Genomic DNA, 13,101 nt, shown 5'->3' with positions numbered 1-13,101 from the left:
AGACTTACTGCCCAGCACAACACTTGAATAATTCGCCATAATTCATATCTTCAAATGTTTCTCTGTCTAGCGCAGCCGCTTTTGTATTGTTTTGTTGCGGATTTCATGACGCGTATCAAAACATAAATTTCGTTCGCGTGTAGTGTGTTATCGCATTCGAAAGGACATAAGTGACTAAAAACCTCAAGAAAAAGCTATTTGTTGCAGCTTAAATAATTTTCGTTTGTCAGTCTCGATAAACGCCGCTTACCCAGAGCATCATTTCAATGATAGTTGACGGAAGTAGTAGAAAGCGGGGACAATTTGTACACAACAAAGATGGCTTCTACCGATCAAGCTGGCTTGAATAAGACGTGGGAATTATCCTTGTACGAACTACATCGAACGCCTCAGGATGCAGTCACGGACAATACTGAAATTGCTGTTTCTCCCCGTAGCCTCCACAGTGAATTAATGTGTCCAATTTGTCTTGATATGCTGAAGAAAACTATGACGACGAAGGAGTGTTTGCATAGGTTTTGTTCTGATTGTATCATCACAGCTTTACGTTCTGGAAATAAGGAATGCCCAACATGCCGTAAAAAGTTGGTATCCAAGCGTTCTTTGAGACCAGACCCAAATTTTGATTTGTTGATATCAAAAATTTACCCGAGCCGAGATGAATACGAAGCTCACCAAGAACGGGTTTTGGCGAAGTTAAATAAAAGCCATAGCCAGGCGGCTTTAGTAAACTCAATTACGGAGGGAATCAAGCTTCAGTCTCAGAACAGGCCTCAAAGATCCAGAAAAGCAATAACGGATGCAGAAACAACCCCTTATAATACGCCGAATGTCAGTGCACCCTCCACGCCGACACCAATGCAAAATGATTCGCAGAACCTAATACAGACTCCAACTCCGAATGCAGTATCATCTCAGACATCAGTTTCAACACCACTAGCTGGTATGGTTCAAAATAACGCACAGGGAGGAAATCAGACAACTTCTCACACTTCTCAGGCTTCAGGACAAACACCTGCGTCAACCCCCATTCAAACACCGATACAGTCATCTTTGCAGTCTCCAGCTCAATCCCAAAGTCAGACATCTCTGCAATCGCCCCATCAAAGTAGTTCTCTTCAGCCTTCCACGCCGTCTTCTTCCACACAAACCCCTTCGCCAGTACCTTCTAGTCACCATCAAGGTTTAGGTCAACCGAGAGCTAAGCGAATGAAGATGTCTCATAACTCAGAAAATGAATCGGGCTCAAGCGCTGAAGTAGAGCATGACTCTCCAGAAGAAGGCCCATCAGAACCCGCCAGGGAGGATATAGAACTTGTATTTAAGCCTCACCCTACCGAAATGGCCGGGGACAATTCCCTTATAAAAGCCTTGAAGGAAAATTCCATACGTTACATAAAAACCACAGCCAATGCGACCGGTGAGTATATTCATTAATGTTATTCTATTTCTTTACATTTACGTTACATTAAAACTTGACTTGGTTGTTCTGTTTCTTCTATCAGCAGCCGAGGGTTGTATTTCCTTAGATTTCTCTCATCAATACCTACTTTGTTAGATGCCATTTGTTCAATTTTCAAATGTGTTTACCTACTTGATGTTGTGACATATAACATCATTTAAATGAAATGCATTTAGTATTAGAGAAAATTAAGTTGAGGAAAAAAGTGAATTATTCATTTTTTGTAAATATGAGTGAAAATTATAAAGAACTATGTGCCCACTTTGTAATTAAAACGTTCACACAACAATATTTTATCATAGTGTTGAAATAACAGTTTTGTTTTGGTGAAATATGCCAAATAATATCTCTTTGTTAGTAAATTTAAATGCATGTGGGTCATTGAAGAAAGTACGTAGAAGAAATTTGCAGTCCTAATTAATGCTGTAGGTTACATTTATGGCTGAATATATATAACGAAATTTTAAAAAGTTTTTAAAAATTTATTGCAAATTCATGTTTTTTTGCACATTTTTGATTTTCAAATCGTAAAATGAGTTATGTCATACAAATCGCTGAATTATAAAATGTTAAAATGGAAAAAATAGTTAAATAATTTATCTGTTGATATTTTCGAAGTTTTCATGCATCGTTTTTGTGATGACACACTTCTTAGTCCTTATTATTAGTGAATTTGTGTGGCTACTAATGCATAATCTAAGGTTCATTTGATCCTACTGCCAACAACGTTTTTTGGCATTACTTCTTACATAGAAGATCAAGAATTGAAAGGCCAAAATATATATGAATATATATTCAAATATTCAGGTTTAACTTTGTGGAATTCCTTCATGATGAGGGTAAAAAAGAAACTTAGCACTTGAACAGTAAAGATTTCATAACCATGTTTTCGATGCTGCGTATCATCATTAGGTGTGAGCAGGTGATGATGTGCAGCATTGAAATCATGGCCGTGAAATATTAAATCTTTATTGTGGAAGTGAAAAGCTTCTTTTTTACCCTCTTCTTCAAATTTGTTTTAAGCTCAGTATTGCAATTGATCATTATTACAATATGGACATGTGAATAGTGCAAGGAACAAATAATTGAAGATCAAGTCTTATGATAATTTAACCATATCTGATCAAGTACCTTGATTTTCACCAATGTTCATATTTGAAGTGTATGCCATGACATGTTAAAAATGCTAAATGCAATAAAATATTTTCATACGGGAAGATTTCAGGTGTATTTAGCATATATAACATACAATGTATGGTAGTCCACATTCCTTAGCAATATCAACCATGTACAAATTTGTAGTTTGCAGACAAATAAGTTACAGTGTAGAGAAATCTTTTGATATTGGCATTTAGAAAGACTGTTAGCCGATCAAGAAAACCCAGTACATGTGTGATATATCAGGTAATTGGAGATTGCAAAATCACTTGATTTTAAGCTGAAAAATTAAACTTACGGTTGCTCTTTGGAGAAAATGTTTTGTGCAATGCATATTAATACATAGTAGTTAATTGGTTGATTTGGATTCACAACATTAATAATATTTACATATTACATGCCCTAACTGAAAAATGCAACCATCATATGCATTACACATAATGCTTTCATTAATCGAATGCAGATAAGAGGTAGTAAATACAGGCATAATTCAGGTGTGTAAATTTATGCTTAATAAAATATATGGATATTAATTTGTACAAGTTTATGTTAATATTACTCATTCTTTTGAGATAGGTAGGTTTTCTGTAACAATAAGTATAATTGCTCTACCGTGGTATGTAAAAAAAAACCAGGTCACTGTTTTGAGTCCATGAAGCTTATCAATACAAAATTCAGGCGCAATTATATGGTTGTTTGGAATTCTTGAATTGAATATAGATGGTTATGATTACCACTGGATAACAAAAATCGCAGTCTTAATTTTATGGACCTGGGACCAATGATCTATGCATACATTTTGTGTAAAAAGTTAAAAGTAGAACAAATAATATGGTGAATTTCATTTCCATGAATAAATTAGCCCACAGTGTCCTTTTAAGTGCGTTATTAAGTGCTGTTATCCCAAATATTCTGCCAAGATATTGTGCAGTTCATCAATACATATCTTTACTTTTTTAAGTGTACATATTAATTTATGTCTAAGTTAGGTTCTTTACTAGCACATACATGCGTTGTTTTTATCCTAAGAAGGATTCTTTGGTGGTGCAGGAGAAGAAACTTTCCTGCTACTCTGAATGTGTCACTTTCACTCTCTTTAAGGAATATTTTACTCTACCCTTGCTTATTGAAACCAATCTATGGGTGGTATGGTACCAAAAATGGCTAATGCTGTCTTTCAATTTTTGTTTTTAAAATGTCCCATTGCCTTTCATACTCGTGCAATATTCCAACATTAAAGGATTATTTGCCCTGAAAAAAATTTCCACAAATATATCAGTATTGGTTAATGTTTTTATTAACCTCACAGTAATTGACTAACTTTGTTTTCTTTTTTTATAGTTGATCACTTGAGCAAGTACCTTGCAGTCCGTCTAGCATTGGATCTGGACTCAGAGATACCTAGCAGCCCACTAAACTTTTGCATATATATTGCACCAACACCAGGACAGTATGTTGTGTTAAGTGGAAACCAAACTCTTAGACAAGTCAACGAGAAATTTTGGAAGGTAAATAAGCCTTTAGAGATGTACTACTCCTGGAAGAAAACCTAGGGAAGGACTGGCCCCCAGAGGGGCCCAACTAGCAGTTCATCCAAATGTGATTAGCTCAAGGTTCAAAATGTCCTCTAGGCTGAATCTAAGACATTAAGAGAATACAGATTCTTGTTCCCCCAAATATTTTTTACTCACGAGACAGTATTTTGTAATGTTGAGCAATATGAAGGAACGGACCAATGAACTCTTGGTCAAATGAGGAAACGGTATCTTTTTCCTGGACCAAAGCTTTTAGTTTTTTTTTTAAACCTGATGTGTATTTTAAGCCCACAAGGAGCTCATGTATGTAAATAAGAATTAGCATGGCTAATGATTTCTAGTATTTATGCTGTTTGAAAGGATTATTTTCGCTCGCTGTATGAAATGTTGAATTTTTTCTAAATTGTTTTTCTCTGTGAAATGACAATTTAATTTATTTGAAAACTTGTTTCTCCAAATACTTAAAATGTTTTTGGAAACAATAATTTGCTATGCATGCCCAAATCTCAGTTGTCGTCTAGACAAATAATAGGAAGGGTAAAAATGTATCATAAATCGTAATACAGCTAATATAAAGTATTTTGGTACTCAAGAACATCCCTGTGATTTAAGTAAAAATATTTTGTTTCCAAAAATACCTGACAGGACATTTAACTTAATACAGTGATGGTTTCAGGTGTAACTATATAGAATCAATTCATATTGGAAATGAAAAAATAGTCACTTAGTGATTCCATTGAAAATTCCTGTTTTCTGTGGGAATCACAAAGTTACTATTTTTTTCATTTCCAACTGAACGCAGCATAAATTTTATAAATTATGTGCTTTGTGTATTAATGCATTGTAAGTTGCCAGTGTGAATGTGCATTTAATGTGAAAATATAGTTTGTTATAATTACCAGGTGTCATTGTGGAGTGGAAATGAAATATAAATATTTTGCATATTTTCAAAGCCTTGTAAATATGTATCTTGGAAGTGGCACCCAATGTGATGTAGAATATATTACTTCACTTTGAAAAACATTGAGCAACTGACCTGAAAAATGAAGTTATAAGGTATTTATAGTCGGCACTATGGTACCATACACATGTATCTCAGAATTGAATATATATCAGTGCTAAATTTGGTATTGCTATGATTACCTCAAAAGGGTGTTGTCTATTCTTCTTTGTCTTCTTGTTTCAAGGTATCATTTTATGATTGGGTCACAGATTTCATATTTTTGTGTTGAATGTGATATTCTTGACACTAGAGTAATACTGTTGAATGACATTACCTGTTCGTTAAAATTTATTAGTTCAGTTGTTACAGTATTCTCAATTGGTTGTCAGTCAATTTGCTGAGGAGGATTTTCATTGATTTAATATTTTGAAAACTGACACTTTCTTCATGGTAAATTTGCTGGTATTCATGCAATATGAATAAATATGAAAGTATTTCACAGCAACATGTATGTAGTTTTATTCAATCATATCTGCTTGTTTTCGTGGTTATCACTGTTTACCACACCTCTCCATACAAAATTAATTTAAGTTCTATCTAGCTATATATTATGAACTAGAATCTGGGCTTAATGTGTGATAAATTTTGAGATTTTTTTGACAGTGCAAAAGAGTCCAAAAAACCCTTTGTTAAATCTTATGAATTTTTTTCCCTTTTCTTGGAGATTAAAAACAGCACTCTGTGTAATCTATAGTTTAAAAAACTGCAAAATGCAATGCTATTTTCTAGATGTTTTGTTTACAAGCATAATGCATTAAGAAGATTTTATTTTCTTTGTTAATATAAATTGAATTGTATCTATAATTATATTAAGACATTTGAGTATTTGAATGATAAATTTTGAGACTGCAACTCATGGTGGGTAGCTTTGTTTCTCTTCTGGCTGGAGTTTATGCTCATAGTAGGGTCACCCAATGACAAGGTGTAGGAGCCAAACAAAGGGTCGTCCCTAGAATATCATTACTATTAGGGTCTTATCTCCATTGTGAAGTTGGTGAGCTGTGTCTGATCTCATGTAAAAGGCTGCTGTTGATTTTTGGGCTAAGCAAGCTCTTAAGCATAACGTGAGAAATTTGATGGAAATGGACAATGAAAGAACAGATGTAATAAAGAAGAGAAGCATATATCTTGTATGTGTACCAGAATTAAAGTAGGACAGTGAAAGCAGAGAACTGAATGAGTTGCTCTAGTATGGTTTTCTTTTTGGAGGTTTTTCAATGGCCAGCAAAAATTACCATTGGCCATTGGAATACCTTTTTAATCATTTCCTCCACATACATGTTGAACAGCATTGGTGATAATGGAGAACCTTGCCTTACTCCTCTTCATTAACACTCCCTATCCGGACTCTACATCCCCCATTCACACCTGAGCAGTCTGAGACATGTATGGGTTCCAGATTAGCCTCTTATCCCTCCAATCTATTCCTATTTTCTGCAATATACTCATCAGTTTTTCCCAATTCTCTCTATCAAATGCTTTTTCAAAATCAATGGAACTGACAAATACGTCCTCATTGTATTCTATATTACTTTCGATTAGTGATCTTATTACTGCAATGACATCACAGGTGCCTCTTCCCTTCCTCAGCCAAAACTGATCATCCCCTAATTAATCATTTGCCCTGCTCTCCATCCTTTTGTTGATTATCCTGTGAGCCATTTTAGCTGCGTAGGAAATCAAACTTACTGTTATTTAGTCCTCACATGATATAGCCGTTACCTTTTTCGGAATAGGAACTAACACTGATCTCACAAAGTCTTCCCGCCAAATTCCTTCCTCCTGGATGTTACAAATCAGTCCATGTAGACTCTTTCTCCCACATTTTCCTAAACCTTATAGTAGTTCCACCAGAATGTTATCTACCCCCTTGGCCGTATGTGATTTCGTCACCCTTAATGCTCTTTCTATCCCATTGTTGAGTAAACCTAGACCTAAGCTATGTTCATCTATGTTATATTCTCTTTCTAAATCTAACCTTGCAGACCTAAGTTCTTTACCATACAGTTCTTCTATATATTCCTTCCATCTCTCTTGGATCTTTTGCCGATGAACTATTATTTTATTGGACTTATCTCCAACTGTTAATGCAGATTTTTCCCTTCTTACTTCCCAATAGTATCTTAACCTTCTTGTATAGCACACCAATTTCACTCCTCTGCAGACTTTCCATATCCTCACACTCCATCTTCCACCACACTTCTTTTGCACTATTTGTTACATGTGTCAATTTAGTATGTATGTGCGTCCTTCTACCTCATCCTCCTCTTTTTGCATCCTTCCAACTCTGTATTTACATTCTTCCATTTCCTTCTCTCGTCTATCTTTCTAATTATCTCATCCATGATCCATGCTTTCCTTTTCCCATTGACAGTTTCAGACTCCATTTTTGATATATTTTCATTTTTCCTCGATAGTATTCAGCCCCTTTCCCTCACTCATGATTTTCTCTGCAGCCTGCTGATACTCCTCCCTTTTCAATCGAGTTAATGCTTTTACATTCAATTTCCTAAACTGCCTCCCCTGCCTTATGTTTTTGATTCAGATGCTACATTTCATAACTACTAAATTGTGATCAGAGCAAATTTACTCCCGATTGCAAATAGATCATGCTGTTCATAAATTTGTGCCTAGCCATAATAAAATCTAGCTGATACTGTTCTCAGTCACCCGGTGTTTTTCATGTATAACTGTTGCCTTTTGTGATGTCTTAACCAAGTATTGGTGATGATTTACCCCTGTTGCCTGCAGAACTCAATTACTTATCCCCTTGGTCATTCATTCTACCTAAACTTTAATCTCTCACCTCATCACCATCACTTCCTTCACATACCAATCACAATGAAATGTTTCCCTACAGGAACACACAAAATGATGTCTTCTAACTGATCATATACCCTATCGCCTCCATACTTATGATTGATTAGTGGCATACCTGTATATACCTGAAAAATGAACAAGTTAGTTGGTTCTTCTTTTACCTCTACTAGTAAGATTATTTCCTTGATTGGTCGATGTTGACTACGTTTCTTCCTACCTTTTTATTCAATATTATGGCAACCCCTCGCTGGCCCTTGTTCCCTGCACTGTAATATTACTCTAAAATTATCACTTCAGTAATCCCCGCTATCCTCCCAACTCACCTCACGTGGACCTAAAATTTCTGTTTCCTCTTTCCACCTCTTACTTTATATTCTCTAAGTATTCTATCCTCAACATTTTCCTAACATTTAAAGTTCCTATTCTAACTACTTCGGTGTTCTTGTACATCTTCCGGGCTGCTGTTGTCGGTTTTGCCATGCAAGGGTTTCGTGAGTTAACCTGAGAACCCTTGCCTCTCCCACTGCGAGGCATGGCACAAGGCTGATTGGGCTGATTCCCGTAATTGCCAAGACCCATTTTCTCTACACTCTTCATCATAAAAATCAAGGGATGAATAATTGTGGTGGTTTCCCGTTGCCTTCTTCAATAGTGTTTTTATGTGACACCATACTCGATGGTCAGATGCCTTTGCAGCAGCCTCACTGAGGAACAGACTTTGAATGGACTACCTTTTGTCTGACTCCTAACTTTCGATCTTATCTGGCATTGGTGACCTTACCAGGAGCAATTATCATATGCTACTGCCAGCACAGCTCTAGGGGACATTAGAACACAAAAACCCCTCCACCATATCAAGGTTTTAGTCTATGGGAATGAGTGAGGTTATATTGAATCCTAATAACATATATTTCTCTCCTTAATAATCATCTTTATGGAGATTAAAAATTTCATATTACCTGAAGAATCTTTAAAAAAATGAATCAATGTAGATGCAAAACTTGAAAAAAATTACCTGGAAATTGCTGTGAAGGTCTGGAAAATTCTTAAATTTTTTGTCATACTTGGTAGCAACCCTCATTAAGCCAAGATAGACTTTTGATCTTGAGAAAACAAAGGCATTGTGAGGTTGACTGTTTTTGAGCAGAATAGACTCTAAGTGAATGAACTTGTTCGGGGGAAAATGACAAAGAGAAAAAAGTGAAATTCAAGATTAAATGATATGTACTGAAGAAAACTGAGAGGGAAAAAAATTTCTAGGCCAGTGTACAAAAGAATTTTGCTACCCTGGAAGAATGGTATGAGGAATGTGGATGAGCTGCAGAATGATATCATGGCAGCAGTAGGAACTGGGTATGAAATGTATAAGAAAGGTCAAATGAGGAGGTGCAAAAGTGATGCAGGAAAAAAAGGCTAATTAGCCCAAACAACAGGCTGATTGTAAGAAAACTACAATACTTACATAACCTTTGTAAGTAAAACACTAAAATGGACCATATACAGTAGGTGATGAAAAGCAGTTAACTGAGGAGTGATATGAAGAATTGAGTCCCAGGGGGAATGGAAATCCTTTTAACTATCTTTAAACATGAAGAAAAAGCAAGATCTCAGGGTAGTGAGATATGTAAAGTATACCGCATAAGAGGTAGTGACATGGTTTATTATTAGAAGATGGCCGGAATACTTTGAGAAAATAATTTCAGATATGAAAGGAAGAGTATGGTGAAGATAGATAGTTGACTTGACCCTGTAGTTCAATTTTGTTTAAAGGAATTGGAGCTAGCTTTAAGCCAAATTATATGTGAAGTGACGTTTTATTTGGATACTGTATAAACATGGCTTTGTGATACAAATAATCAAATGCCAGTGAATAGCTGAATTAAGAAATAAAATGTGCTATAAAAATATAATATTTTACATGGTGCAATGTACCCTTTTAGAGAGGGATATGCAGTCATTTTAAATATTATCTGATAGTTTAAGGTAGATATTGGATGGCACAGACTAAACAGTGCTACATTGTGTAAGCCTATCCTAACAAAAAAACCGTACACTACAATGCACCCTTCTTCATCCACAGCCTTTCTTCATTCCATCCAACTGCCAGTACTCTTCCTCTCCCCACCCTACCTATCTTGCCTATCAGTCTCCCCTTCATCACAGTCTTCAACCTCCTATCGCCGCTCAAAATTCTCTGCATCTGCTTTTCGTGTCTCATTTGGATATCTGCCAACAATCCTCTCTCCTCCATCAAAATGCATATTACTAAGTTTGTTTTCCTTTCTCTTCATTTCACTTTTTCCATCCTTCTTTACACCCACATCTCCACCACCCAACCTATGCCTATCATCTTTTTTCAGTAACCAGGTTTCTACACTGTACAAAAACATGCTCCATATCAAAGTTTTGATAAGGCTTTTCTTATCACTCTTGTTCAACATGCCTGTCATGAAAACCCTTCTTGTGAAAGCCTTTTTGCCTAATGCATTTCTGATACATATATGCCTACTCCTTTGACCATCTTGGTCCAAAATACTCCCAAGTAATGTACACTGTTCCACTTACTCCAGTTTTTCCTCTCCTATTTTTACATGTAACTTAGCTTTTCTCTTTCTAGAAATTCTCATAACCTTTATGTGGTTTACAGTGATTCTCATTCTATAGTTATCACAATTATTATCTAATGCACTCAGCAATAATTATAACCCCTTGACTGACTGGCTAAATAAAGCTTGATTATCTGTCAACCTAACTGATTTTATGGATTCCCCATCTACTTTTATTCCTATGTTCAGTTTTTCAGATGCCTCTTTCACTATTTCATCCATGCATAAAAGGAAGAGCATGAATGATAATGGACACCCATGTCTTATCCCTCTTCCTAACACTGCTCACACCAACCTCAATCCACCCCTCACACCTCAGCAGTCAGAGGCATATACCAATGGTGGATTAGTTACCTAGCCTTCCAAATCTACTTAATTCCATTGTCTATAATACATAAATTCATTAATTGTAGCCAATTTACTCTATCAAATACCATCTGTAAATCTATTAAGTTAACAAATACATCCTGATTGTACTCTTATATTCCTCTGTGTTTGTGGCCTTATTGCTGCTAAGGTATCATGCCTTTTCCCTTTCTTAAGCCAAACTCTACATCCCCCAAAGAAGCATTTACCTTACTTCATCCACTTATTGATTATCTTGAGAAATATTTTTAGCTGCAGGTGAATTCAAAACTGATTATTCTGCAGTCCTCATGAATAACTACATTTTCCTTTTTTGGTATATGAACTAACGCTGATCTGACAAAATTCCTCCCTAATAAATACTGCAAATTAGACCTTAAAAACCCTTCCTTCCACATTTTCCTAAACCCTTCAGTAATTACACTTGGATGTGATCCATCCCCATAGCCTTATTTAATTTCAATTCCTTTAATTATCCAATTGAATTATATTGGCATTAACATGATTACTCTGACTGACCACAACTACAAATATTTTAGTAAAGGTTGGTCTAATATTTTAAATGCTCAAATTTCATTTTGTATTGATGGGGAAACACCCATTTTTACTCAAATTTTACATTTTCTGGTTTTGAAGATAATTTTGAAAGAATATAAAGTTCAATGCAACAATTTCAGAGGGTAAAAATCATTAGCCTTGACCGGATTAGCGGATTACTCTGTTAAAAGTTACTGTTGCAGCATCTCCCGCAGTTTCTTTGGAATATAAATTTGTTGAGTAACAGTGCAATTGAGAGATAATTCCTTGCATGGGATATGAGGAGTCCTATATGTGTGGCATAGGATGTAAAAGGTATGTAGACTGAATTGAAAGCAAACAAAGAAGTGCTAGGTATGGCAGGGGAGGAAAGAGGGTTGTTGAGAGAAATTGAAAAGAGGCAGGAAAGGTGGATGTTGAGCGTTTTGGTTGGCAATGGAATATTGAGGACTGTGATAGAGAGGCAAGGAAAGGGCAAGAGTAGGATAGATGATGTTGAACGGAATGAAGGGAAGAAGATCTGTTTGTTGTCCCATTAGGACATCTATAAGAGTGTGAACCCTTGTCATTATGAATAGTTTTCATTGTTTCCGCTCGTTTGTGGGTTACTGTAACCCCCATCTTAATCCCCAACTCAGGGGCTGTCTTTAAGTTAGTTTTTTGTATCCCCCTTACCCATTGGAAAGCTCTGTAAAATATGGACCGCTCCTCCCACATTTTACTTAATTATTGGCGCTATCATAAAAATATCCCGAAGGCAACCTTAAAAAAATGTGCATTTCATTATTATGGCATCAGGCGCCCGTCCTAGAGCGAGACTCCAGAGTCTCTCCCCCTAAAATAAAGACGACTATTTATCTATCCATCCTCTCCTGCCTAATCTTTTCTTCCGTTGAAGAACAATAACGTGACCCTGAGTATACCTACCATATTTTTTTTAGTGTCAGCTGCCTTGACTTCAGCTTTACGCAACTTTCTTAAAATTTATCAGTTACCCATCATTTATTTCCCGGTGAAATTACCTGTATGTCATAACGACGTGGTCTTACTTTTCGGTCAAAAACAACTGCACGAACATCTGCTGCGGCTAACGCAAACAAAAGATGCTAGCAGGAAAATGTTGGTTCTAATTGAGCATAGATTCTCTATTTTAAACTTACGTTGAATCATCGGATAGACTCGCGATATATTATGTCAATACATGTTATTACAATGAAACGGCAGAGATCGTAGAATGTATTGTTGATGATGCAACTGCAAGTTATTCTTTTCTAGTAAAAATAAATAATTATTGATCCCTTTTGTTTACAACGACTTAAACTTTCTTTTGAGGAAGTATAAGAATAGGTTTTTGTATTGGAATATTAAATAGATTCTAGTTGATTTAAGATCGATACTTTACACACATATTTATTGGTTTCAATCAGTTCACAATTGTTTCATATAATAAGTTAGCCATCTTTCAGGTCGGAGATGGAGTGGATTTTGATCATTAAGATATTAATTGCCAAAAAATGAAATTACATCTCGTATAAGGCTCAAATGAAATAACAAACATTGTAAAATAAATCTTGTAATGTTTGTAGTACTTGTGAGGTCAGAGCAGCTGATGAG

General features: G+C 35.7%; 1 protein-coding gene across 1 annotated transcript; it reads left to right on the top strand.

Annotated features, from left to right (window-relative positions):
- Positions 1-127: 127 nt before the first annotated feature.
- On the top strand, positions 128-5,592 carry Sce (E3 ubiquitin-protein ligase Sce). Its single transcript, XM_071588498.1, has 2 exons — positions 128-1,420; positions 3,962-5,592. The coding sequence occupies exons 1-2, from the start codon at positions 319-321 to the stop codon at positions 4,171-4,173; spliced, it is 1,314 nt and encodes a 437-aa protein (XP_071444599.1). The 5' UTR covers positions 128-318; the 3' UTR covers positions 4,174-5,592.
- Positions 5,593-13,101: the final 7,509 nt, after the last annotated feature.

This window comes from Hetaerina americana, unplaced genomic scaffold, assembly GCF_022747635.1.
Source record: "Hetaerina americana unplaced genomic scaffold, ioHetAmer1.1.p SCAF_3, whole genome shotgun sequence".
Classification (NCBI taxonomy): domain Eukaryota; kingdom Metazoa; phylum Arthropoda; class Insecta; order Odonata; family Calopterygidae; genus Hetaerina; species Hetaerina americana.
Note: the sequence above shows the minus strand (reverse complement) of the source record. Positions and strands in the feature narration are given on the sequence as shown.

Excerpts from the sequence above, each read along its gene's own strand:
- Sce (XM_071588498.1), top strand. The coding sequence starts at position 319 with ATGGCTTCTACCGATCAAGCTGGCTTGAATAAGACGTGGGAATTATCC. Across the intron at positions 1,421-3,961 it reads AACCACAGCCAATGCGACCG|TTGATCACTTGAGCAAGTAC; the intron begins GTGAGTATATTC and ends CTTTTTTTATAG.